Here is a 27333-nt window from a genome sequence, read left to right as displayed (position 1 = left end):
CCCACTGAAGAATTTGCTCTCTCCCCCATGAAAACATAAGCAACACTGAGTCATTTTTTTCCCCCTTGTAAGAGCGCTCTCATCTTAGAAGTCACATACTAACTTTTAGAGCTCTGCACTGGAGTCCTAGAATTCACTAATATTGTAGCTGAAAATACAATGCCCTAGTTCATATGGTAGCCCAATCAGATGTGCTCCCATGAGTTAAATCCTTCCAGAGATAGTCGCTTAAAAGAATTATCTTCTTTAGAACCATAAACCTGAAACTCACTGCTCAGCACAGTTACAATTCCTGATCCAACCAGTGACCCAGGGAATTAAAATGTGATTTCTGAAAAACAGCATGCTCTGCATAGAAACCTTCTTGGCATCAAGCTTATCTGAGACATTATACTTAACTGATACTGTAAATCAGGATAGTTTTCCCCACAACAATATCTCAAAAATTAGAGGCTATGTTACTTGAAAACTTTGGAATGATATTTCAGTTTAGAATAGGTCAATAATATGTGCAGTATAATGACATGGAAAAAAACCTCAAAGCAAAGGAACGTTTTATTCTAAATGGTTTTTGCTTACAAGTGGATTCATGCTCTATTTTTACTGGAACTTTGCAACATTTTGTGAAGCCACTAATAAAACTGTTCATTATAATCTAGGAAATGTGTGGAAAGAGACCTCTTTATCCAAGGCAGGGCTCAGTCAGTGTTCTTGGAATATTTATTTAGCCCACACAGAGAGGGATTGTTAACATTTGCCAAAGAATGTAGCTTTATACAGTAACTAGGTCAAACAGACAGCATATCAACTTTCAAAAAGTTAAAAATAATGCAAAAATGTTTAAGTTATATGGCCAAGACCTTGTCAGCTTTTAATTTAAATGGCTGCTGGAAACCCTATACAAAATTGTACTTCATGAACTTTGAAAATGTAGATATTGCTAAGGTTGTCTTGCAAAGCAGCTAATTAAATGAAATTGGAGTTGACCTCTGAATGATTAATTCTCACTCACTTAAAAACTATAAAGAGGTTACAGGCAATGAGCCTAAAAGTCAAACTGTGGGTAGCTCTGAAGCTACAGGGCCAGATTTTCAAAAGAGCAGAGCACACAATATCTCCTACTTTGGAACCTAAACAAAATGGTCAGATTTTCAAGGGGGCTCAGGTCATCCCCAAACTTTCTAACAGACTTTATGTAACAAACTCCACAGATAGCTGGGCATCTATATTATGGATCTCTTAAGAGTATATTATTTAACATGTACACGCACTATGGCATATTCTTCAAAAATTGTACAAATGTGAATTAATTAATTCTCTGTATTAGCTATAGGTTCTGAAGTTTTTTTTTGTCATTATTTAACCAAACCAGAAATATTTGGAAGCTTCCAATGAACAAAACCGAGGGCAGGATTTTCAAAAGCACTTAAGTTACTTGGGAGCACAAGAAGAAGAGATAGACAAGAACTGAAGGGGAGAAGATTGAGGGAGATAGAACAGAGAGGTCTGTAACCACTAGAGCAGTGGTTCAAAACTTGTTCCGCCGCTTGTGCAGGGAAAGCCCCTGGCAGGCCAAGCCCCTAGCAGGCCGGGCCGGTTTGTTTACCTGCTGCGTCCGCAGGTTCGGCTGATCGCGGCTCCCAGTGGCCGCGGTTCGCTGCTCCAGGCCAACAGGAGCTGCTGGATGCGGCGCGGGCTGAGGGACGTACTGGCTTTCCCTGCACAAGCAGCGGAACAAGTTTGGGAACCACTGCACTGGAGAACATTCACCCTTCAGAACTTGAAATAGAACTCAGGATTTCTGAGTCACAACATTCCTCTTCTGTCAGCAAATAGATGGGAAACTTGCTGGCAGATTGGCTCTGGCCAGGTCTACATTACAAAGTTTGGTCGACACAAGTTAACATCTGTCAAAAGTTACGCTCAGGCACATGCACACTTAGTTGCTTGCGTACTCACCAAGAATGCTTGTGTTGATGTATAGCGCAGTGCACCACAGGTAGATATCCCAGCATGCCCTGTGCTGCCATCCTGTGCAATGCTTTTTGGAACATTTCTGCAATAGTTTGTGGGATAGTAATGAGTACTGCTCCAATCAGGTTTGTGATGAGTCAGATGCAGAGATATTTGAGCACAATAACTGGATGCTGATGGACATAGCAAATAAATAATAAAATAAAAAATATTCCAGGTTGCTTCTGGCATTCCTGAAGCACTCCACATGGTGAAGCACTGCTTTTGGGCTCAAAAAAAAAAGAAAATAAGAGCACGGATTGGTGCGATCACATCATAATGCAGGTTTGGGATGATAAGCAGTGGCATCAGAACTTTTAGATGTGAAAGGCCACATTCCTGGAGCTGTGCGCTGAGTTCATCCTAGTCCAATACAGTGACACCAAAATGAAAGCTGTACCTAACTAGAAGGAACACTCTGGAAACTCACAACACCAGATTGCTACCAGTCAGTGGACAATCATTCTGGAGTTGGAAAATCTACAGCAGGACCGTTGGGACCCAAGCGTTTCAGGCCTTTAAATATCTCCTGGTACACAGGACTGTGTTTCTCAGTAATGTAGTGAGGAAATAGCACATGGAAATAGCAAACTATGGTGGGTCAACAGATGGCACGCATTATTCCTATTTTGGCACCAGCCTATCTTGCCACAGAGTGCATCAAAATGAAAGGGCTATTATTCTATGGTTATACAAGCACCAGTGGATCACCAGGGATGCTTCACTGATATGAATGCTGCCTGGTCAGGGAAGGTGCAGGATGTTCACATCTTTAAGAACACAGGACTTTCTGAAAAGCAGCGAGCAAAGACATTCTTTCACAACCAGCCGATTACCTCTGGTTATGTTGAAATGTCAGTAGTGATTCTGAGGGACCCAGCCTACATCTTACTCCCCTGGCTGCTGAAGCCATACACTGGCCACCACAACAATGCCAAGGAAAGATTCAGCTACCAGCTCAGCAAGTGCAGAATGACTGCTGAATGTGCTTTTGGTGGATTGAAGGGATGCTGGCGTCGTTTACACACTAGATTTGATCTTAGCCAGAAAAAACATCCTGCTGGTTATAGCTGCATGTTGTATATTGCATAGTATCTATGAGGTGAAGGCGGAAAGGCTGCCACCAGGGTGGAAGAGCGAGGTGGGGCGGCTGTCTGCTGGCTTTGAACAACCAGACATAAAGGTTACTAGAAGAACTGTGCAGCTAAGAGATGCTTTAAAAGAGCATTTTAACAGTCAATCGCAGTAAAGTTCTCGGTTTCTTTCATCAAATAAGTGTCGTGTATACTGTAGATTATATATTGCTTGGGTCTTTCCTTCCCGCTATGAATTCTGTAGTGCTTGGTGTACACATTTATAAATATGGTTGGGTGTTTGGATCTTTGGTTAGGAACAAGGTTTTGTCAGCAGCAACATGAAAATTCCTATAATCAAAGTCCAGACGTCCACATACAGTACAAAATACAAGATTGCAAAGTGAAGCACAGAGAGTTGTGATGCTCTAACATGATTAGTAGTTGGTATCAGCTCAGTTTTGGAGTGTTGGCTTTAAATTGACAGAGATAGTGTGAGAAATCTCACGTGAAAGCCAAAGGGAATACAGATCTAAGACTTTTTTTAAAAACCTTTACCACAAGATGTCACCTTTGTTCCATGCTGTTGCTGGATATAAATTTCACTGATAGTCCAACTGTCTGGCAGTTAAATACTCCCTTCTCAGAAGATATTTAGGAATCCCTTATTTTTAATATAATTTGTAAATAAAATTAGGATACAACCCAGTCTCCATTTCTCACTTCATTGTCCTATTACAGCCCAATCAACTTACTGATCCATAAAGGTGTTAAACCCTGTTAACAGTTCTTCCTGTTTGGAAAATCTGGAATATAAACTAACAGACACACCATCTACTCATGCCCATTTTGGTGCACACATTTAATAGGTGCCAACTTAAACTAATGACATTTAGAGCTCCTTTTCACATTCAATTTCTTATATTTGCATCTTTTAAGGGTGCAGAATTTGTTTTCCAAAGAAGTGTGCCTTTATATGGATTATTGTAACAAAATGGTGCCATCTTACGAGGAGACCAAGAAATCCTAGATCTGTATTATCTATCCCTATCTTCATGGGATAGATACCAAATCTGCAACTCATATTTAAAATCAGAGTCCAACCTGGTTACATTTGTTTTGCTCTGGTGCTTCAAAATAAGTAGCAACTGTGGCAGAAGTGATATTTACCGGAATATCCATATGTGAGAGATGTGAGAGGATCTACAGGATGTGAGAGATGTCTACATGGAAACAAGAGGTCTCCAATTCCTCCGCCTACATCCATCCAGCACTGCATCTGATAGAAATGTTACTTCCAAAATGACATCTTTAATAATGACTAACAGAAAAGACTAAAAATACAGCATTGATAACAAAAATGAATTCCTAACACAGTGGGCCAAATTTAGCCTTAGCATAACAGGCTCAACTCTCATTGACATCTATGGAAATTGCAACCACTTACCCCACAGCTGGATTTGGTCTAATATACACTTTACTACAAAAAATTAGTACTCAGTAAGACCAATGTTCACTTTAAAAAACAAATAATTTTCCACATTTCACTCCTGTTTAGTCAAACCATTAAATAAAAGACACAATAAAAGTTACCTAGATTTTTTTGTCCTTTTTAAAAATGAGAATGCATTTGACTCAGTTAATAAGTTATAATGATTGTTCACATATGACCAATGCAGGTAGAAAAAGGTGGACAGGGTCACTTTTTAGCATTTTGTAGCAAGTAATATGAATGTTTTCCAGACGCCTTATGCCCATGAATACCTAATAGAGAATGTCTTTTAATGGAAAGCATATTTTGCGTTAGGCATGTAAGTGTATATGAAACTAGGTGTAGTTATCAGCAGAAATCAGTTTCTTATCTTGCCTTTATTATATATGCAATGTAACCATAACGAAGACCAGGTGCACACATATTAGTTATTTTATACAAGAACAGCAAAACTGTCACTGTGGTCAGCAATGTAACAGATATATAAACTAGAAAAATTACAGTGTTGCAGAGGAAGGCCCCCTGAAGTAATTACTAAAGTTTATTTAGCAGAATATGCACCTTCTTTATTCTTAAGTTATTAGTGTTATGATTCATGTTGTACGATCACTCAGGCTACAACATTTTAAATAACTTGCTTTCTTCAGAGACACATAGAAATTAGTTTGTTTCAATTTGTGACCTAGACTGAATATGAATTCATATCCAAAGGGAAAACACCACATGTCATTAATCTACTGGACCCAGCTTTGATACCTGGAAAGCCCTTACTTTCCCTTCATAACTTTGATAGCTTCCACAAATTCTTAAATAGCAGTTTAAGGGGCAAATGCCAGATTTAACATTGTAAGCTCTGGAAACCAATTTTTGTCCACAAAAAGACCGATTTTGTGTTGTCAACTCTCCATACATAACTTCAAGTCCTGGGATACTGATGTTTTTTTAAAAAGCCCCAATTCCTGGAGTCATCATTACATGATAATCTCCTATTCCTCATGCAAAGAAAAGCTTGAAATTTTAAACCCTGAAGGCTCAAAATCCAGAAGGCAAATAAAAAGAACCCCAATTTTTTTTAACCTTGTGATTTTAAGACATTATACGTTTTGGAGGCTGGCAGTATTGCTTACTAAACACCAGCAGATGTTATATGGTAGTGAGGGTCAGATTTGTAGAAGACCTCAGCACCCAGCAGATCCCACTCTTCCCATTAATACACCAAAAAGTGCATTGTGAGGTCTGGCTGAGGGCCTCCTCTTTCAGATGATATACTCTAGCTCTTCATTCTTATTCAATAGTATAGTGGTGCATGGGGGGGAAGGAGAGAAACCTATTCCTCCCCAAAATAAACCACTATTATTGTTTCAAACTGTCTTTTGTATTTAAATCATAAACAGAATAAGCCGCACCACAGTGTGTGTTACTAGCCTGCTGGTGCATTTTAAGTGTCTGAAGGATTCGGATTGTTGTCTTGTGTTTCCCCACTTATCTGAGGCATGTGTTAATAGGCTGGTGAAGCACCTTGCCTTGCTTTAATTATCACTAGTTATTGAACACTCTCATTCAGTCCTAAACAAAAATAAGTGACCAGAAATATACAAAGTTAATCTAAAAACAACTAGGGCAGGATTTGCAAGAAAGCCTAAGGGAATTATAAGCCCAACTCCTACTGAAATACAAAGATAGTTAATAGATTCCTTTGGATGTTTAAAAAAAAATAAAAGGTAGATAAGAATGTGATTATGTCAGAATCTGGAATCAAAGGAAAATATGGCAAAACCAAGTTGTGAAGGCTTCAGAAAGAAGCGTGGTTATGCAAGAGTTAAAACACTCCACAGACAAATCCAAAGCATATTTATTACTGGGCAGCACATTTCAGGTCTGATACTACAAATCTTAATCACACAGAGAACCGCATTCTTTTCCCCATCCAAAGAAAAGGAAATAGAGGGAAGTTTTAGTTCATTTAACTCATTGTTAATGACAGTGTGAGAATTCTTTCATCAAAATAAGTGAAAGGAACGTATTCATTCCTTATAGCTAATTAAATATTTTGTAGGGGCAAATCCAGGCACTTTCTCCAAACCCCAAGGCACCTTCCTGCAGTGAGGGGAGGCCCCAACCACAGAGCCCACTGGTTCTTAAATAGCGCCAGGCATGGGGGGGGGTGCGACAGAACTCAGGTAGTCATGCAAGAGGGTCTGCACCCCATGTGCACCATGAAAAACACGCTGCAGGACGAGTTCTCTGGCCATTTCCACCATCGGGAGGGAAGAAGGGGGCATAACAAAAACAGGGGCATCTGGAACTACTAGGGATTCCAATGTTCTTCACAGCCTGGGAGAAAAATTAATCACCCTTTGTCCCCCATCTCACTTTTCAAGGGTCCAATCAATGCCCATTAATTGAATTGGGCTTTGGATTGGGCTCCAAGATCACAGGTGAGTTACCTCTACATATTGGGCCACCACGGGTTCATTATGTATTATGAATTTTCACTTTTGGTGTCTCAACTTCCTAAGTAACATGCTGTGAAGCTTGGGAGTTGTTTATTTTTTTAAATTATTTTATTTTATTTTAAGTCCAACTATATGCAGAGAGTAAGTTACTCAAACAAATTACAGAGAGAGATAAAAATTCTCATAAACCCTATAATCTCTAACTTCCAAAGCAGGTGAATTAATGTATAGGCTGTTCAAGATTTATCTTCTTTTAAGTACAGAGAGTAAAGAATATTTGAAAGTCATTTGTAGAACTGAAGATTTTGCTAAATCCTTATGAACTAGACTTTTCCTCTTTTGTATACTACAATAAAACCACCTCTACCCTGATAGAACGCTGTCCTCAGGAGCTAAAAAATCTTACCGTGTTATAGGTGAAATCGTGTTATATCGAACTTGTTTTGATCCGCCAGAGTGTGCAGCCCCGTCCCCCTGGAGCGCTGCTTTACCGCGTTATATCCGAATTCGTGTTATAACAGGTCGCGTTATATCGGGGTAGAAGTGTACATTGAGAATAACAGAAAGGAAGTTATTTAGTACCTACATCTCTTGCATCCTAAGCAGTTTAAGCTAAACATTTAGATTGTTTTCTTCATATAATTAAGCTCATTATAGGTGTGGATGTGTTTGTGTATAATTTGAAATATTTGTACATGGCTGTGATGGACGGTCTGGCCAAGAAATATGAATTATGGGCAGGTCCTCAAAAAAAGATCTTTACTGGGTTTTAACAAGAGGCCTAACTAAAACAAGAAACAACCAGAAAAGGGGATCTGAGCTGGGGCATAAGCATCTGAAAGGCAGCTATTAATCATCATTAGGGGTTATTTGTGCCTTCCATGGTCCAGTAAGTCCAGATCCCATTGAGTATGTAGATAACTGGAGAAAATGGGTTGGGGAAAGCAGGGGTAAGTGATCCAAGAACAGGGATCTTGATAAGAGATATCTGGACACAGCAAAAGGCTGTTGGTATCTGGACATGAAAACTAACCCAGAGTAGGGGGCTTGAAAAATGGGTGCTGGGGATGGGAGGAAAAAAAAGTTTGTCTCTAGAAAGCAGCATGATGTTGACAGGCAGAGTGGTCAGAGAAGGGATTGCTTTCAAGGGCGGTAAATTATTTTCTGTAATGAGAGTGCCTTATCTGGTTTAGTTTATGAGGCATGTAAACCTAGATATGCTAAACAAATGGTTTATTTAATTTTCATTCTACTTTCTCTGTTTTTAATCAATCTAATTTTTGTTAAGATTACAGTTGTATGGGTAATTTCCCTGCAGCTGTCCCCAAAGAAGAGAGAACCCTTTAACTTCTAAGTAGAGGGGGTGACAGGTAAAGAGTTTTTGGAACCTATATTCCCTACCCCCTTTAGTCTCAATCAAAGATCATGAACAATTGTGTCCTATCCCAAAGAGCAGTGTTGCCACCAGGCAATGACAGGTGAATACAAGCAGAAAGACCAAGGAGGAAACAAGTACAACAAGGAGTCTGGTGGCACCTTAAAGACTAACAGATTTATTTGGGCATAAGCTTTCGTGAGTAAAAACCTCACTTCTTCGGATGCAAGAAACAAGAGGAAACAAGTGTTGGAAGTGGTACTGGTCACAGCGTCAAACTAGCACACCATAAAATTAGACACATTAGCAGGAAAAGCTAGTTAAATATTACCAAAATAAAAGAGAATCCCATTTGCAGGACCAAGATACCTACTTGTTCCCATCAGGCCCAACAAATACTTCTCACTTACAAAGAAAAAAAAAGAACAGTCATGGTAGCTAGCAAAACTATTGGTTCAGGAATACCCAAGAACAGTCTTAAAAGAGGCACACATTCCAGATCTACTCAGAAGTAACAAGTGAAGTAACTTTCAATTACTGATGGACACCATACCAAATATAAGTAGTCAACTATGAAAAGCAAGCAAACATCACACTCCCGTAACAAATTTCAGAGAAAGTCTTGGAGTAAACAGTACTATTAAAAAATAATGGACAATTTTATAGCATTTATACCAGCAGGATATAGGTAGGCCATCTCTCTGGTTCCTCCAGGCAAGCAGCCTGTCAGTGACCATACACAAAGCATCACAAGAAATAATTCTCCAAGGAATAATTTTCTTATCTGGCTATCCACTCCCTGTGGGCACATTCTCTTAAAGGGACAAATGTTGGAGGAGGGAAGAAATCTAAAACTTTTGTTTTGCTTGCTTATATAATCCAACCACTCCATCCTACTTACTCTTCCCTTTAGAGTATTAAAGGCAGTCAATACACTTCCCAGGAGCTTATTAGTCTATAAGGTATTAGTAGTACTCTGGAGGACATATAAACAATATTAAAAAATAAAGTTAGCCATTATCCGATTATCTGAGTTAATATTGGTTGAGACATCTTTCTCAGCTTCCTTCAAGAAAAGCAGATACCTCCTATGAACTAAAAAATGTTTATGTCTGGTCACCCCACTCCTCCTGTCCCCTCTCAATAAAAAGAAAAGCAGTTTTATGAGCACTTAATTGCTCATAGCAAAGTGCCTGCCACATTTTACTAGTGCATGGGTCCTAAGAAGTAAACATTAGATTTTAAATACTTAGTATTTTGGTTGGTCTTGAGATCTGGCCGCCTTAATTATCTTAATTCCAGAACTGCAAGCCCTAGCAGATTATTTTTAAAGCCATCCTTGCCTATACAGAAGTTAAAGATTTTGTAATGAAATCTTTAGCTATGGTAATTTTAATGACATTATCAGGCACAACCAGCCTCACCAAGTCAAACAGCCACTTAGTGAAAGACATTCTTATATCTTCAAATTCCATTTCTTCTCTAGTTCCCAGAATGTGCTTTTCTTCTGTCTTTATTTTCCGACACCTTGTGGGCTTTACCATTTTTAATCAAGGGAGCTGAAATGTTCTCAGGGTCCATAGCCCTCACCTCACTGTTTCATCTTAAGAAAAATTACCTATTATCTGTCTTGCATCTTATACAACCTTTTATGGATTAAATCCATGAACGTCTGAATCCGATTGTTTTCCCATGGTTTAAATCACACACAACCCCATTACTACCAGACTCTATGATGCATCACTGATATAAGACTTTGCTACCTAATATCCCAAGCCATGGAATTCAACTGAAATCACCTCATTAGCTGTAAACACTTTGCCATAATTTTGCAATTATTTTGCTTTTGAGAACAGTATTATAGAAACAAAGATCAGATTTTTAGAATTGCACACATGCATAAGCTGCTTGTGCTGTTACCATAACTGACCACAAAAGTGACCAGTTCAATTTATACATGCCCATTTTCCCATTCAAAATTCTAGAAATCTGACCACAGATGTTGGCTTATCATTGGAGTTATAGCTCCAAATTCTTCATTGGTGAAACCATGAATATTTGAAATTGACAAATTTAAAGTAAACTAAAAGGATAATGAGCCAAACAAGTACTCAGAGAAAACAAGCAAAAACAACATAATCTTTAAACTGATCAAAGGAGGAACAACATATTTCAGCAAGCAACTTCCTTAAATTTAATAACTACAAAACAGTTATTTGTTTCCCTTTCTTTCAGTGTTACATTCTAAATACACTCAGCAGCTAGGGTTAAAAATAAACACTTTGCACACAAAACTCACTTTGGTTTTCCATATCCCATCTAGCCATGGAAGAATTCCTCTACTGGCTAGATTAAGGCAATGTCCATCCCTTCTTTAGAACCAGTTTAGATCTAAAATATTTTAGTATTTGCTGCTTGCTTGCTAACATCCCTTTAGATAACTCCCAAGGATATCAGGAAGGTTCTTTATAAACACGCTTTGTGAAAATATGCACGCTAATGCATAGTAATAGGTATCCTATCTGAATAGTGCATTAGAAAATGGGCAGTTTTTGATAATGTAAAGTAGCCTAAACAGATAGAAAATGCTTTAAACAAAGATATGAAAATGATCTTTTTATTTTGAATGTTTAATAATTGAACTATTTAAAAACAAATAAATTTCACACTCTCTTTCAGGTTCTATATTATCTCAACAGCAAAACCATCGTTAGAGCTCAATAAAAGGGATAACAAACCACTAACTCTATTTAACAGTAGATTTTTGTACCTTTCAGATAAAGAATGGCACACATGTTGCTGACCAGAATTACTGTCAGGATTATTTTATACTATTCCACTGTCTTTGCATCAGTGACACTCACTCTCTTAAAAGATAAATAAACTGCTCACTCGCAAAACTGAGATTTACCGAGTTAAAAAATTAAGTTGTACAGATCAGAAATGTAATCATGGGAGACAAGCTCTGAGAGTTTTTCAATCACTGTGGGGCTGCATCAATTTAAAGTCATGTTACATTAAAGAGAAAAACGTCTGGGAAAGTCTCCCAGTTGTCACTTTAGATTAGATTTGTTGGTGTTATCAGACTGTGCATTTTGTAGGCTTTTTTTTACATTTTAAAGATATTGCCTAATGCAGGCACACGGTAACATGTAACATATGACTATCTATCAGATTGCCCAGAGATTAGGCGTTTGTGCAAATTAACTTTAAGTCTAAAAAATACACATCTGTTCTAGAAGCCTATTAACATATTAACATTAACTAATTACCTCAGAGTAATGTAACATACTGTGACTCAACCCAACTTTTTTTTAATACTGCTACATTTAATTTAACAGTTATAAAAAAATCAATTTGTGATCTATCTCATTTCGCCGATTCTAGCATGCAGAAGGCAAATGGAAAACCGCATTTGCTACGTCCAGATTCCAAGTCAAGCTCTGCATCTATCTTTGCACGAAGCTCTTGTTAAGTGCCATGTAAGTGCCATCTTGTGCTTGGCTATTCTCTAAACATAAAACTGCAAAAATGAAACATTCTGAGAGCAGCTCTCTCAAATTGGTAAAACTGGAAGTACTAAGTTCTGGTTATAAATGTGTCCTATTTTGTTCCAAATACTATGGTCTGCATTCTCATTACTGTATGACAAAAGGACAACAGAATTGTACTCAATATGCCCTAAGTCAGAAGGCCCCATAACCAAAACCTTAGTCTTGAATGCCTGGGAATCAGGGCTGGACACAAGCCAGAAAGGGAGGGAGGGAGGGAAAGGGGCTCCTACTTCATGGAAGAATCCTACTTCGTGATTATTCTTCTCCACAGAAGAAGGCTGAACAGAAAGGACTAGGTTCTGATGCCCTTACTCATGCTGAGTAGCATTTTGTTTCACAAATGCCCCCATTTACTTTAATGGGACTACTTGTGCAGTAAGGTGTTATCCACTGTAGGCAATGGTGTAAGTATCAGGTCCATAATCAGGGTATTCAGTAACCTACAGGATCAGGCGGAAGATTGAAGTTTTACTTGAGCACTACTAAAAGTGAAAAATTTTAGCTCGTGTCTCCACATTCTTACTGAACTCTGATTTATTGCATTAATCAGCGCCTCTGACAATCAGTGTAATTAGGAGAATTGTCTAACTATCACAAATGGATTCTTGAACATTATTATGTCCAATCACAATGCAGAATATTAACTCTCAAAAAGACAAACGTAGCAAAATCATTAAACACTTTGCTAGACATGATTATTTTCAAGCAAATACCCAAATTGTAAGAGAAATTACACCACAGACGGATTGCTGACGAATCTGATTTATACATATATGTGTCTACTTGAAGTGTAAAATATATTAGATGATTTCCCCAGGGGTGGGTCTATTTGAATTCAATTTTTGAAACAATTCTGAAGTCTAACAGTAAAGCAATATGAGGGTAACCCTCCTGCCAAGTGCTGCTGGCAGCAAAAAGCATCAGTTCCAAATATCTAGGAGTTCCTCTTGAAATTAACACACACTACCAGCTCAAGCTGCCACCCAGAAACCTGGGAAGAACTAAAGACCTTCCCTGGGTACCCTTAAGAGGCAATACTGAGTCTGTATATAAAACAAGGAAGGAACAAGGGGGGGAAGGAACATACCATTAATTTGGGAAAACAAAACAATCAATGGTACTTTCATATGAATAATAAGTAAAGCATCCACCTCCATGCCATCTTTACAGTAGTCCTGGGCCTCAGTTTCCCAACCCACCAGACACTTTCCCCCTTCCCCTCTGCTGCACCCCACTCACTGTTTGTTGTCAGTGGCTAGTGAAGTACCAGAGGCCAGGAGTGCACTCAGGCAAGTCCATCTCCAGCCCGAAGGACTTATTGCTGCTTGTTTTCCTTGGGAAGATACCTTGTTGCCACTTTTGTCACTTCTAGTCACAATCACAACTGCATAGTCTCTCACCACGATACTGCCTCTATGCCATCCCTCACCTTTATAGCCTCTCTCACTGTTTTGTTGCCTCTAACAGTGATGCCAAGCCCAGGTCCCTCTGGCTCGTAAGTCCAGCTGTAGTGATTACTCCTCTAGTGCTATTAGATAGGACCATCTGGTCACCATCTCTACAATGCGAGACCAAGGTCCATACTAGAGTACACTCAGCTCTGTCATTACACTTTGGAGGGAGTTAAAAAGCATACAGGACCTTTGAGCAGAGTGTTTGCCACCAAAGATTTGCTCCTCACCACTAAGTAGGAGCCCATTTCCCCCCAGGCTTGAGTCCAGTCCTACTTACCAATCATTCAAGATTAAAGTTTTGGTTATGGTGACTCCTCTCTCGGGGCATATTAAGAACAGTTCTGTTGCCCTTTTGTCATATGACAATGAGAATGTTTCATTACCCCCATAACCAAAACTTAATCTTAACCAAAATGTTCACACTGGAAGGATGAGTAAAAATATGCAAATAAGGTTTAAGTCTTTCTATCTTGTTCACTGGTTCACCACTAGATGGCCAAGGGGCAGACCTGGGGCAGTACAGCCGCCAGAGGAGCTGCTGGCGTTCTGCTCCTTTCCCCACTGCCCCTCCCAGCAGGAAAAGAGCAGAACCCCCAGCTGCACCCCCTGCCGTTCCAGGGAGCTGTCTCTCCTCCAGCTCCGTCTGTACAGTAGCAGCCCCGTCAGAGGACAGGGCTGGGGCGGTACAGCCACCAGAGGAGCTGCCGGCGTTCTGCTCCTTTCCCTGCTGCGGTTCCAGGGAGCAGGACTTTCCCAGGAACTGCAGCGGGGAAATGGAGCAGAATGTGGGGCCACCAGGAGGACCCACACCGTCAGCTCCTCTGGTGCGACTACTGTACCACCCCCAGCCCCGCCTCCCCAGCGGGGCTGGCTGCTGTACTGACGGAGGAGACCCTGTTTGAAATGGCTGGGGCAATAGAGCCATGCTGGAGGAGCTGCAGGGGTGGGGCTGCCCAGCGGCTCCATGTTCTGCTCCTTTCGCTGCTGCAGTTCCGAAGTCTCCGGCACAGCGGGAGGAGGACAGAGCACCCCGCCCTTCCCGGGTAAAGGGTGTGGATCATGGGGAGGAGAAGGGGAGACCATGGGGGCCCTGGGTTGGGGGCAAGCTGGGGAGGAGTTATGTGGAGGGTCACATGCCCCCCATGGCATCCCCAACCCCTGTAATGGTAAGAAATGGATTCCACTTGCACCACTGCTGTTGGTGAACTTTAACATAGCGCTGTTTGAAGAGTATTGCATTAAAGTGCATTAAAGAACCTTTAGTGCACACCAGCAAGGTCTACATGGACAAGTTAAATCACATCCCCGTAGAACACATTACCCCACCATGCAGACAGGCCTTTAGTTATCAGTCTCAGCAGAGAGGCCTAGATTTGAATGTAGATAGATACTAAATTACCCTTCAGCTCCTATATATAGTTCTTCTAATTCTAGGTTAAAGGCATTATTGGGAAGGCCTTTGCTATATGGAAGCTTACAGTTCATAGCTTTCTGCCTGTAGCCCACCGATACTAGGGATACGTAGAGAGCCAAAAATCTCCAGGGTCTGTTTTTCTGGTATCTTTTGACAAGCACCCAATTCATATACATTTACAAAAGAAAAAAAGATAGAAAGTTTTCCAATTAACGAGTGATCTTTTTAAATAGATTCAAGCCCAAGGTGGTTATTTTAGGAGTGGACTAAATTTTTAAGCATGGTGATGACCACCATAAACAAGACGCCTTTTATTCTAAAGGGTGGCAGCCAGAATCAGCTATGTTTTAGCATAACATATCTTTAATCTAACACTGTAGTCCTAAATCCGTTCTGGATTTAGAAATGCCTCCCAGTTATTTCAGTTTTATCAGTGAAGAAAATGAAATAAAAAAAATGTTTCATACTTAACACCAAACAGATCACTTTATCCCAAAAGACATGTTTAAATAATTCAGCTGTTAAAAAAAATCTTTAACTATAAATGTACTACAAAAAGAAATTAACACGGCCGTAGGAAAAGTAGATAACATTTTTCTAAAGCTTTTTGATATGCTACTTTTTAGAATTAAATCTAGAGTGAACTAATATTTTTAAATGAGACATTCAACACCCTTCAAATGATGTAGTAACATTTGTGCCCATTCTGGAATGCTTCAGAATTTTGGCTACAGAGAAATTTATCAATATTTTATCAAGAAAAAGAATATTAGAATCTGTACAGAATTCTAGAATGGATACTTAAATAGGATTTAGCAAAAGAGCAAGTACTCGTTAACACCCAGTATAAACATGCAGCAGTTAGTTCCATCATAAACTTTGTCACAACATATCACAGCAAAATAACATTTCCTCCCCTCAACAACTTAAAAGTTTCCAGGGCTTTATCAGCAAGCCAAGCAGTCTGTTTGCATTCTCCAATACAAACTGACAATCTAGTGATGCAGTACATTCAAAATTCTCTGTAGTATTGACTGCCTGAAGCTGATGCTCCCTTGCTAAATGCAATGCAGTTCAATTAACAGCTCTTCAATATACAATTTAATTTTTCTTTCATCTTGATCCATGGCCCAGCTTGAAATAAGGAACGCTGGAATAGATGTACTTTGAATACTGAAGCAAGTCTTTATAAATAAACCTATCAAGCTTGTAATGATTTCTGTCATAACATGACAAAATAGATGAACCGGAATGTCTTGGTCTTTACGGCTTAGGTGTCATTTTTCTCAACATCACTAATGTTGTGGGGCGGGGTTTCCCCTCAAAACCTCCCTCAAGAATACTCCCCCTCTCTTTCAGTAGCATCTGCTGTTTCTACTGCCTGTTTATGAGTGCAAGACATGTAATTTACAAGGCTTCAAACCTGCATCTGGATTCACTAGTATAGATCCCTGTGCCTGTAACTCCAGACTCATTTATATCATTTGAATGGGACTCCAAATAGTCAAAGGAGGTCCAAGTAGATGATCCTAATGGAGAACCTTTGGTTAAATATATTGTAAGCATCACAGCTGTGGACTGAAAAATACACATATCACTCTAAATGCGATCCAGAACATTTTTCCCAAATACGGTGTAGACATATTTGTGCACAATTATTCATTCTAAGTTATACAGGCAATTTCACAAGCAAAAACAACAGTTTAGTTTCACCTAAAGGAATGAAATATTGCATTTAAACGTTATTCTAGAGTGAGACATCTTTGCAGCAAAGTATTAACTCTTGCACTATGCATGTACAAGGAAACATTGTGAATCAGTCCATTTCTCATTGGTATAGTATACAGCTTTCAAAATGGTAGGATTTACTACAGTTCATCAGAAAGGAAAACATTCTGCTTTGGACCAGAGGCATTCTTTACTCTTTAAACATATTCATAAAAATAAACACTTATTGCCTTAGGTACAAAAGAAGCAGTACTGACATGGATGTCTAACAATCAGCATGAGATGTGTTGGAAAGTAACAGGGGCCTCACTGAATAAACCTAAGCAGCAGTTGATGTATAGTAATCAGTTTCAGATAAAACTAGCAAAATTGCCTTTTTCCAAGTGATATACTAATGTACAGTAAAATATGGATGTTCACTATTAAATCACTGCATTTGTATCCAGATTTATAGAGGTTTCATTACAAATGATGAGTTTTTACTTAAGTCTTTTTAGTTAGGTGTTTTTTCCTTCTTACTATAATCAGTTCATATATTTATGTTATGATTTTGAACGATACATAGATCCCCTTAAAATCTGAGCTGGTATGTTACCTATAGTAAGTTTTTATTATCTTCATCCAGTTTCTTATCTGTTTTTATTTCTAACTGTACTTTTTAAAAAATCTTAAGTCAGTGTTGTGTTTTTAATTGTGAGAGAAACAGCATTGAGCCTTTACAGTAATTAACTTGTCATTACTTCGAATAACTACACTAATTGGTATGTTCTCCAAATCTGCAACACTGCAAAATTAAAAATAAATAAAGATATAATTTACAACTAATCTATACTTACAATTAAAGTTAATTTCAAGATTTATTTCATTCTATTTTTTTACTAGTTACAACACACAGTAAATGAGGTGTACCATGTTCTGCTTTGCAAACACCTAGATTATAAAATGTAATTACACAAATTGATTAGAAATGAATGCATATATTTACGCCTTTGTTTGCAACCATAACACATTAAACATGACAAAATTAAGGAGCAGCTCCTGAAAATAAAATAAAATATTGTATCATTTTTATAACATCAATTTTGTGGGGTTGCCTTTCATTTTACTAAGTGCAATAACCGGGAATATAAGTTTCAATAAGTATAGTTTTTAACATTTAAAGTACATATTAGAATATGTAACTGAGGCCATTACGTGAGCCCATTAACAAGGGAATGTGCTGATGGGTGACAGGTCACCTTTTAGAGTCATTACTTGGGACAAGAACAGGGCCACCCAGAGGATTCAGGGGGCCTGGGGACCCCCCCGCTGCCGAATTGCGGCCGAGGACCCGGAGCGTAAGATGCTCCGGGGGCCCGGGCCCCATGAGAGTTTTCCAGGGCCCCCGGAGCGAGTGAAGGACCCTGCTCCAGGGGCCGCGAAAAACTCTCGTGGGGGCCCCTGCGGGGCCTGGGGCAAATTGCCCCACTTGCCCCCCCCCCCCGGGCGGCCCTGGACAAGAACCTCAGATGAAATCAAAGAGTTCCCAGGCCTCCATGCTTTAGAGGTGAAATGCATCCCCTGTGCAAAGGGCACCATGAGGCCCATGCACCAATTAAATTCCACTGATGTTCTATTTTGAGGGTTCAAATGTTTAGTGTAGGCTTTGTGCTGGTCCCCTGCATGGTGGAAATTCAACCACGGGTGAAAAATTATTCTTTTGGGAGCAAGCAACCTGGAGAATAATCTGTACAATTCTGACAGATTTCAGAGTAGCAGCCATGTTAGTCTGTATCCGCAAAAAGAACAGGAGTACTTGTGGCACCTTAGAGACTAACAAATTTATTAGAGCATACGCTTTCATGGGCTACAGTGTGTATATATATATCTCCTTAATATATGTTGCACCCTATATGCATCTGAAGAAGTGGGCTGTAGCCCACAAAAGTGTATGCTCTAATAAATTTGTTAGTCTCTAAGGTGCCACAAGTACTCCTGTTCTTTGTACAATTCTGAGCAAACATGAATTGTGCATATACAGAGTTTAGGCTGGGCTATACAGGTATACTATCCTGGCAAAGCCCCAGGGCCGCCCGGAGGGGGGGGCAAATGGGGCAATTTGCCCCAGGCCCCGGGCCATACAGGGGCCCCCACGAAAATATAGTATTCTGTAGTATTGCAACTTTTTTTTTTATGGAAAGGGTCCCCGAACTTGCTTTGCACAAGGCCCCATGAATCCTCTGGGCGGCCCTGCAAAGCTCTCCTAGTGAGGATGGATCTCATAACAGCAAACTTGCACTTTTGCCAGTATACCTTATTCCTGGCCTAAGATTACAAAGATGGTCCCTACCCCTAAGAGCTTGTATAGTGCCTAGCACAATAGAGGTGGGACCTCTAAGCACTGAATATTATGTGACTCTGCCTGACAGTACTTATCAAAATAAACAATACTTGACACCTTTTTAAAGGGCCAAATGCTGTTCCCATTCAAGTCAATGACAGCTTTACCACAGATTTCAATGGGACCATGATATGGCACTCAGGGAGTGCAGAAAGCTATAAGGCCAGGTTTACTCCACAGACTTTTCCTGGTATAACTATGTTGGTCAGGGGGGTGAGGAGGTGTGATCTTTGACCAACACAGCAGTTCCAACACACCAAAAACCCCTAGTGTAGCCACATTTATACTGGCAAAACTATGGTTAAACTGATATAGCTTATTTCGCTCAGAGGGGACTGAAATAAGCTAAACTGGCAAAAGCAGGTTTGTTGATATAAACTGCATCCCATAGGAGTGCTTTGCTGATATAATTATACTGCCAAAGTGCTTCTAGTGTAGACACGGCCTAAGAGTATGTCCCTGCTGCAGAAGTAACCCAGCCCTGTTCTACAGTTGAAATTTGGATCGACATACCTAGAGTGCTCAGAGGTATGAAAAATCTACAGCCCTGAGCGCCAAACCTAATCTGGTCTAGGTTGATGGAAGAATACTTCCATTGATCTAGCTACTATCCCTCAGGGAGATGGAGTTCCTACAGAGATGTAAAAACCATTGCTGTATGCTGGATCCCTATGGGGTTATGCTGGCATAGCTACCTGCACCATAGCTATGCCACTATAGTGCCTGTAGTGTAGACATGGCCCCAGGCTCTTACTCAGGTGTTGCACCTCATCTCCCTCCCATCCACACACCATACCTCTGATCCACATTTAGTGGCGTTTTCAAACTGGGCTAATTTACCCAGGTGTTGCTTTCACATGGGGTGATAATCCACCCATTTTGCAGTGAGGACACAGGCTACCATACCAGAGTATTGACAGTCCTCCAATTCCTTCCCACAATTCCTCTGTGTGCCCAGGAAAGACAAATTCTCCCATAATTAACTGGTAAACAATTTGAGCAACACAAAGAACCATAGGATGTGCCTCCAGAAGTCCTAGTGACATACACAGGTGAGCACAGCACCACCGAGGACCCAGTAATATGAGTGTTGCTTTTCAGTGCTGCTGCTCACACCCAGGCTAGGTGTAACTCGGGACCCAGACCCAGGTGCCAATCAGAGTTAACTCTGCATTGAATACATATCCTAAAAAGTCATTGGGTGGAATTCACTCCATGGCGTATAATACTGTACCATTCACTTTGTTCCAATTAAATCCTCTAAAGACCAAGCTTGGAGTTTAAGCGGAGATTAAGTGGGGTGTAGCTTCTTGTGCTGATCCTCACCACTCTGTGAATTTTACCTAATGTGAACACCAAAATCAAGTCTGAATGGGGAGTGCTGGAACACAATATTGTTCATGTGGAGTCATCTGCTCTTCTGGTGTCAAGCCATATCCTGGGTGGCTAGAGAAGTCCCACTATGATACAGAGAAAGAAAAAATCTGACAGTTTCCTCAAATAACTTTTCTAATGTGAAGCAAACCTTCCCACAGATGAGGCATACAAGACTGCTCACCGCACCCCGCAGTCTAGTGGCACATCTTCTCCTAAAATACAATATAAATAGACCTGACAAACAAAGGCGGGGAGGGGGAGGGACTTATATGGGAGTATTATTATCCTCACTTTATACATGTTGGAACCTAGGCACAAAGAAATTAAATGATTTGCCCAAGGTCAAACAGGAAGCCTGTGGCAGAGCTGGGAGATAATCTCAAGTCTCAATCCCTTAACCACAAGGCAATCCTTCCGTTCCAGGAATTTAATATTTTTATGTAATGATCAAAGTTTAATTTTAAAGTTTATCCTGTATCTCAGTGATCTCAAATGAAATAAGGAAAAGAAAAACTATGAACAAGCTCAGCATACTATAACTTATTTTTACCACCTCCTTATAAAGTTATATATTGAGTAATAAAGCTGCTCCTGCAAAATGATGCACTGAGAATCTTTACCAGGACTAAATTAATAGAGGCTTAGTGCAAAGATTGCAACATTTGGATTGCATTTTCAATCTAGCTTTCCCTCTTCAAATAAAGTATTGCTGAAGGAACAAGAGTTGCCATTTAGAAAACACCAAAGTAAATGTTTACCTTTTAATTTTAAGGTTAGCATTATAAGCAATCCATTCTGGTTCAGAATGCTCACCTGGCATGTCACAAGTAAAATGAGAATGAATTTTTAATAACATGAATTGCATTCAGAAATAATGAGTGTTTTCCCCAATAGCACAATTAGAAATGCACATACATGAAGTGCTTCCTTCCAGCACAAAAAACAGAAAGGAGCAACAAAGATTTTTAAATTACCTAATTTCATAATGAATGGACAGTTATACATTGGACAACCCCCCTCAATGCAGCTCAAATAAAGTCAGATCTAATAACAATGCCAGATTTTCAAAAACAAGCATGCAAAAGTGCATTATTTTGTACTTTTTTGCACATTATTTTGCAAGTGCCAGACTTTCATGAAGGCATGGAGGTTTGCACACGAGCAAGATGGGATCGGTGCATACCTTACTTGGACACACTAGTTAAGCATATGCATGCGTGTGCAGCTATATACTAAAAAACTGGCCCCTTAAAGACAAATCTTTCTACATACTTAACATATCTAGGGCCTGATCCAAAGCCCAAAGTAAAAGGAAAGAGACTGATTGATTTCAATAGGCTTTGGATTAGACCCTAACTAAAATAATGTGGCACTATCCAGAAGAACATAATACACTACTCAGATACCCCTTATCTTTACAGCCACTTGTACAGTGGACTTACAGAGCAACATGTGCATTCTGTCATGACTGTATCACTTAGTGCCATAAAGAAACCATTCTGCATGCCCAAACACCTTAACCAAGGGCTAGTCAATAGGTGGACTGCAGGCCAAATCTGGCCTGCAGACACTTTAAAAAGATTTTGTGGTCTGTTCCATTTATGTATTCTTATCATTGTTATTTTTGCTGGAGTCTGGACCTTGCCCAAGACATTTGGATCTTGACGAGAAATAACTGACTACCCCTGCCTTAACACGTTGAATTAAGTGAGAAGCTATTATTAAGGAGAGGATACCATTAATTATCATTAGTCAACATTTATATTGCAGAAGTGCCTAAAACCCACAATCAGGTTGGGCTTCATTGTGCTGCGTACTGCATAAACACTTACCAAATGACAGTCCTACCATGTGCTGCCAACAAAAGATTATCAAGTAAGGAGAAGCATTCCTTTCAGCTAATAGTAGGGATTGTGAAATGAGAGAATGGAGACGAAGGTGACAGGCTCTTAGAAAAAGGTCTGAGCACGTAAAATAGTGTAGTACTTCCCATGGTGGAGAGAGGAGATAAAATGATGGCAAACTGATTACAAACTTAGTGAAGTTGCACAGTGTTTCAACTCCAGAGTAATAGAAATATCTTAGAGACTGACAAAGCTAGCAGTGCCCTCAAGGCAGACATTTTGCGTAACATTTCTACCACTGTTTATATTTTGGTTATGCCTCCTTCTTGAATAGCGATCCTATGGGTGTTTTAGGTCATTTATGTGTACACTGGTCAGGAGCTTCGATTTTCAATTACAAGCTAAGGAATATCAGGAAGCCCATTAGTTGTTGGATGAGTGCCCCCAAGTCAAGCCCTGGGTGCTATAAGAAGTAATGCTGATGATTCATTAAGTGATAGGTCACACACTTTCCTCTTTCAGTGCTGAAATATTGCTCCAGCATGGTACAGTGTTTCTACCAGTTGTGGAGGAGTATTTAAATGCTTGTGATTAGAGCAGAACTGATACAGAAGTCACTGAAGGAGAAAAACATTAAGTAGGGTTTTTTAATTTTTAAACCACCACCATACTGTTTTTAATGGCACCAGATGTACACAGAGATGTACACAATGGTGTTTTAAAGACAAGTAGAACAAGATCCATAATCAGAAACGTTTATTGGCTATCTGGAAGGGCTCTTCTACCACATTGGGGGGTCTAAATAAAAGCCTAAAGAGAAGAGGAAATCTTTTAGGGCTCAAATCCTGTAGGGTCTACTTTGTATGACCCCGGTGGGATTTCTCCATAGCCCTACTTCTAACTCCTAAAACATAGAAGATGGAGAAAACGATGCAAGTGTGACTTTTTTTCAAATGAACTTTTTTGATGTCAAAATGATTGAAGGTCCATGGCATATTCATAAAAAATAGAAAGGGAAAAGGGAAAAAAAAAAAGGAGAGAGCCTAAAACAGGGGTCGGCAACGTTTGGCACGCGGCTCGCCAGGGTAAGCACCCTGGCGGGACGGGCCAGTTTATTTACCTGCTGACGCGGCAGGTTTGGCCGATCGCGGCCCCCACTGGCTGCGGTTCGCCGTCCGTGGCCAGCACATCCCTCGCCTGCGCCGCTTCTCGCTGCCCCCATTGGCCCAGGATGGCGAACTGCGGCGAGTGGGGGGCCGTGATCGGTCGAACCTGCCACGTCAGCAGGTACATAAACTGGCCCGGCCTGCCAGGGTGCTTACCCTGGCGAGCCGCGTGCCAAACGTTGCCGGCCCCTGGCCTAAAAGATACATTATCAAAAAGTTTGTCTTGCAGTTTCCAGCTCACAATTATATTTTGCTAATGTAACCCACACACCTCCTGGGTGTGGTGTTCTGTCCCATCTAGTGGCCACTGAGAGAGAGAGAGAGAGAGAGAGTTAAAAATGAGTCTGCTCTACAGCCTTAGCTAACAACCAGTTGGCTTTTAGCTCATGCAGTAGAGGCTCATGCGCTAAGCTCCACAGATCCCCACTTTGATCCCACCTGCCGATGACTGGGGTCTATCAGCGTTACACTAACAAACATTTTGGGGAGTTTGTGCAAAGGACAGTGAGCAATCCATTTTCACTGTGAATATACTGCTTTACTGGTACCCTGTCACACATTCCATCCTATTCACTCACAATATGAAATAAGCTAGCAAATTTGTTTGTCAGTTTGGGAATTAATTATATGAAAACCTATGAAGTCTTCAACATAGATGCTAGTTTTGGCAGAGTTTTATAAAGGAAAACAAAGAATCAGTTTGGTGATAAAGTGACCCACTGGATTTCACCACGACTTTCATCAAAAGTTATCACAGTACATATTAAATCATTAGCAACAAACTCTGCAGCCTGCTGGTTTTAAAATGCAGACAGAGAAATTCAATGCAGAAGCAAAATAGGGCCAATAATATAATTACAGCACTATGCCTGTGTAGTCTAAGTTAATGTTATTATTTGACATTGCAAGGCTATGCTATTCCCCATGAGTCTCAATGGAGACAAGATTCACTCTAATTGGTTCCAAAGCACAACCCACCAACAACAATCTTTCCTCAGGACCAGTAATGTTAATTTCCACACGACTGTAAATAGTGTTTGCAAACAATACAAACATGGTAATAGGAGGCTAGGTGGGTAATTAATGTGGTTACAAAGCAGCTTATTTGCATTTTTATTTAAAACTCCCTTCTTTAAAAAGCAGCTCAGATTTCTTTTTGTAAAAGGAGCCTTGGTTAAGGAGTACAGCAGTAATTACTCTCTTTAGGGGTTCTTTTATATGTCCTTTAGGGAATTAGAATGAAAAGATAAGCAGAATTATAAAGGGAATCATGTAAAATATAAAATGTACTATAAACACTTAGTAGTGTATTTACCATAAGCTAAGCTTGCCTTTTTCATTAATGGAATATATTACAAGCTCACATCACAATCAGAGTAATTGTGGGGATGGTTAAAAATTTACAATCAAGCCAGTTTAACTTATTTTCAAAACTTAGTTCTACAAGTGTAATGAGAGAAGAATTCTATTTATGTGAAAAGAATACATGACATGGAGTATATACAAACAGAGGGTTTTTCCGTACCAACAACGTACACTGTGGGAAAAGCAATTAGACAATGGGAGTTTATGGAAAGAAAGATTCAGATAAATAGGATTCTGCTGTATTCTGTGTATCTGTAAAACATCAATATGAAGCTTATCTACACATATCTGTAAGCGAGGCTATGTGAATACAGAAAGGCCAAGATTTAAAAGCAGATGTCTAAAGTTAGGCCGGATTCTCAGAAGTGCAGAACAGCCAGCTGCTCCCATTAGTTTTAACTGAAGCGCTGATGGCCTGAGTTTTTCAAAAGTGCAAAGCAATTTACTTGGGAGCCTAAACAAGAATTTAGAAGCCCAGCTTTAGGCACCTATTTTTTGGAAAGCTTGGAGAAAACTAGTCATGGCTGAGTGATTTGCTGGCGATATTCTCTCATGTTATGTTTTGCCAATTTCCTGGATGATGAAGGTGGGTTGTTTGTTTTTGTAATGAAGAACACTGAAGTTGTATCAAGAAGAACAGTGTTTTACTAAAATCAGGAACCAAATATCCCTCTCCTGCAAATGTAATGTGTATAAAACATGGGAGAGGAGCACTGCGGACATTTCATTTCAGACATTTTTGAGACGGTAGAAGATGAGTGGGAAGACTACTTCAGATGATTTGGTTCCAATGTACAATATTATGGCTGGTTAAAAATGTACATGCTATTATATGAAAAGCTGTATTTTACACTAATTAAATACAACACTAACTTCACAGACAGGCAACAGCACTTTTGTTTTCATTAGTTGGCTATGGGATTATGGCTAGAGCAGTTAGATGTTGACATACAGTATAGAGTAACCTAGAAATCCAAAATTACAGCAGGAGACCAAGGCAGAATTTACTATTCTGGACTATCTCTTAGTCAAGATGTTATTAAACTACCAAGGTGAATCTCCTTCTATTGTCACCCTACTAACTTCCTTCTGTGCACTGCATATGAAAAGCCCAGAATGCAATGGGATATTTTTGCTGACCTTGGCAGAAAGACACCAGGTGGGACAAAATCGTTGGATACCCCTTCACAATTAAGAGGGATGCTGACCCTTTCAGGGAAATAATACCTTCTGATCCTGACTAGATAATGCCTCCATCAGGACACAAAACAGGCTGGTGCCTTCATAGGTTAGCAGGGCTTTGTGAAATTCAAACTGACAGAATGCTGCAGGTTGGCTCTCTTGGACATTTTGGAAGGGAGTGCTCATATGTTCCTTTCAGAATGAACCCCCTGCTTTCTTTCACCTATATTTCCCTGAGGTCAAGCATGAATGAAGTAGGCATAAGGCAGATATGCCCATAACTCACCCTTCTTTTCATGAGACTACCTTAGAGTACACTTGGTGCTGGGGTACATTTGGTTCGGAACTAGCAGCCCCTACTGTTGTGAGACATCAGACCCTCATTTCTTCCACTAGGACAATAGCAACCACCCGAATTGAATCTCCCTACCCATCATCTCTGCCCCTTTTACTAATCCACTCAACCTACCCCACCCACAACATTTCAATCATTCTTCCTCTCTGCTAAAACCCTTCCAACACACATCCTGTTTCTTTCCACAGGACACTCCTCATCCTCAGCTTCAGTGTTCTTCCCTGTGCTGCTCCTTCCTTTTTCTCTTCCCCAAGATCCTACTATTCCCTAACCCAAATCTTCCCAACTTATGAAGGGCTCTCTGCTTCAACCACTCACATCACCAGCCATTTTGAATCCTATTTCTTATGCAAGGAACAATCCCGCCCTCCATTGTACCAAGCCACTTCAAATTCTTCAAAGCCCCTTTTGTGGTCTTCTTTCAGCTTGCCAGCTACTGCTAAACCATTTCTGCAGCGATCTCTGGTAAGTTTTGACAAAAAGCTTTGGAACTACAAGAAACTAAACTAAAAAATGCAGATCCCATTTCTTTAATTACATTTCTTCTCCTAGCCTTTTGTTTACTGAATAAGGGCCACGTACGGATAACATTTAATACTAAGCGCAATGCTTGCTATCATGAGCAGTGCAACTTAAGTCAGTGTGACCACTCATGATAGGAAGCACTACATTTGGCAGTAAGTGCTTATAGCGTCTAGAACTAAAATAGTAAATGCTTTTGAGCAGAAACATAAGCGGTTTCTACAGGGTTTGTCTGTACAGTACCAGGTAAATCTCTGGCACTAAAGAAATAATAATAACTTCTATAAATCTGAAATCAACAATGTATATTTTTGGCTGTAGGTAGATTGTATAAAAAGGGCATTGGTGGAAAGGTAGCTGACTAGATATTTTCTACCGATACTTTCAAATACATAAAAACAGTGATATACTTTAACTTTTAAGAAAGATTTTGTTTTTACAAATTCATGTATTTAGCATACATATTCTTTGGAATTACAGTTCTTTATCAACTGAAAAAGAATCAAAACACTTCCAAGTTCTCATAACTGTGGCAAGAAATTAAAGTGAATAAAGAGTAAGATGTTATATTAATTAAACATTT

At 39.8% G+C, this 27333-nt stretch overlaps 1 protein-coding gene across 9 annotated transcripts in view; it reads right to left on the bottom strand.

Annotated features, from left to right (window-relative positions):
• Positions 1-27333, bottom strand: part of WWOX (WW domain containing oxidoreductase) — a 674139-nt gene that overhangs the window by 588353 nt on the left and 58453 nt on the right. Inside the window, exon 6 of one of the 9 annotated variants that reach the window (XM_042852139.2) lies at positions 17196-20399. The exons of the other annotated variants lie outside the window; for them this stretch is intronic. Within the exon in view, the coding sequence (XP_042708073.1) occupies positions 20301-20399 (99 nt within the window). The 3' untranslated portion in view covers positions 17196-20300. Of the gene's footprint in view, positions 1-17195; positions 20400-27333 lie in introns of those variants that run through there. 9 annotated transcript variants of the gene reach the window in all.

Source organism: Chrysemys picta, chromosome 14 (genome assembly GCF_011386835.1).
Source record: "Chrysemys picta bellii isolate R12L10 chromosome 14, ASM1138683v2, whole genome shotgun sequence".
NCBI classification, from domain to species: Eukaryota; Metazoa; Chordata; order Testudines; family Emydidae; genus Chrysemys; species Chrysemys picta.
Note: the sequence above shows the minus strand (reverse complement) of the source record. Positions and strands in the feature narration are given on the sequence as shown.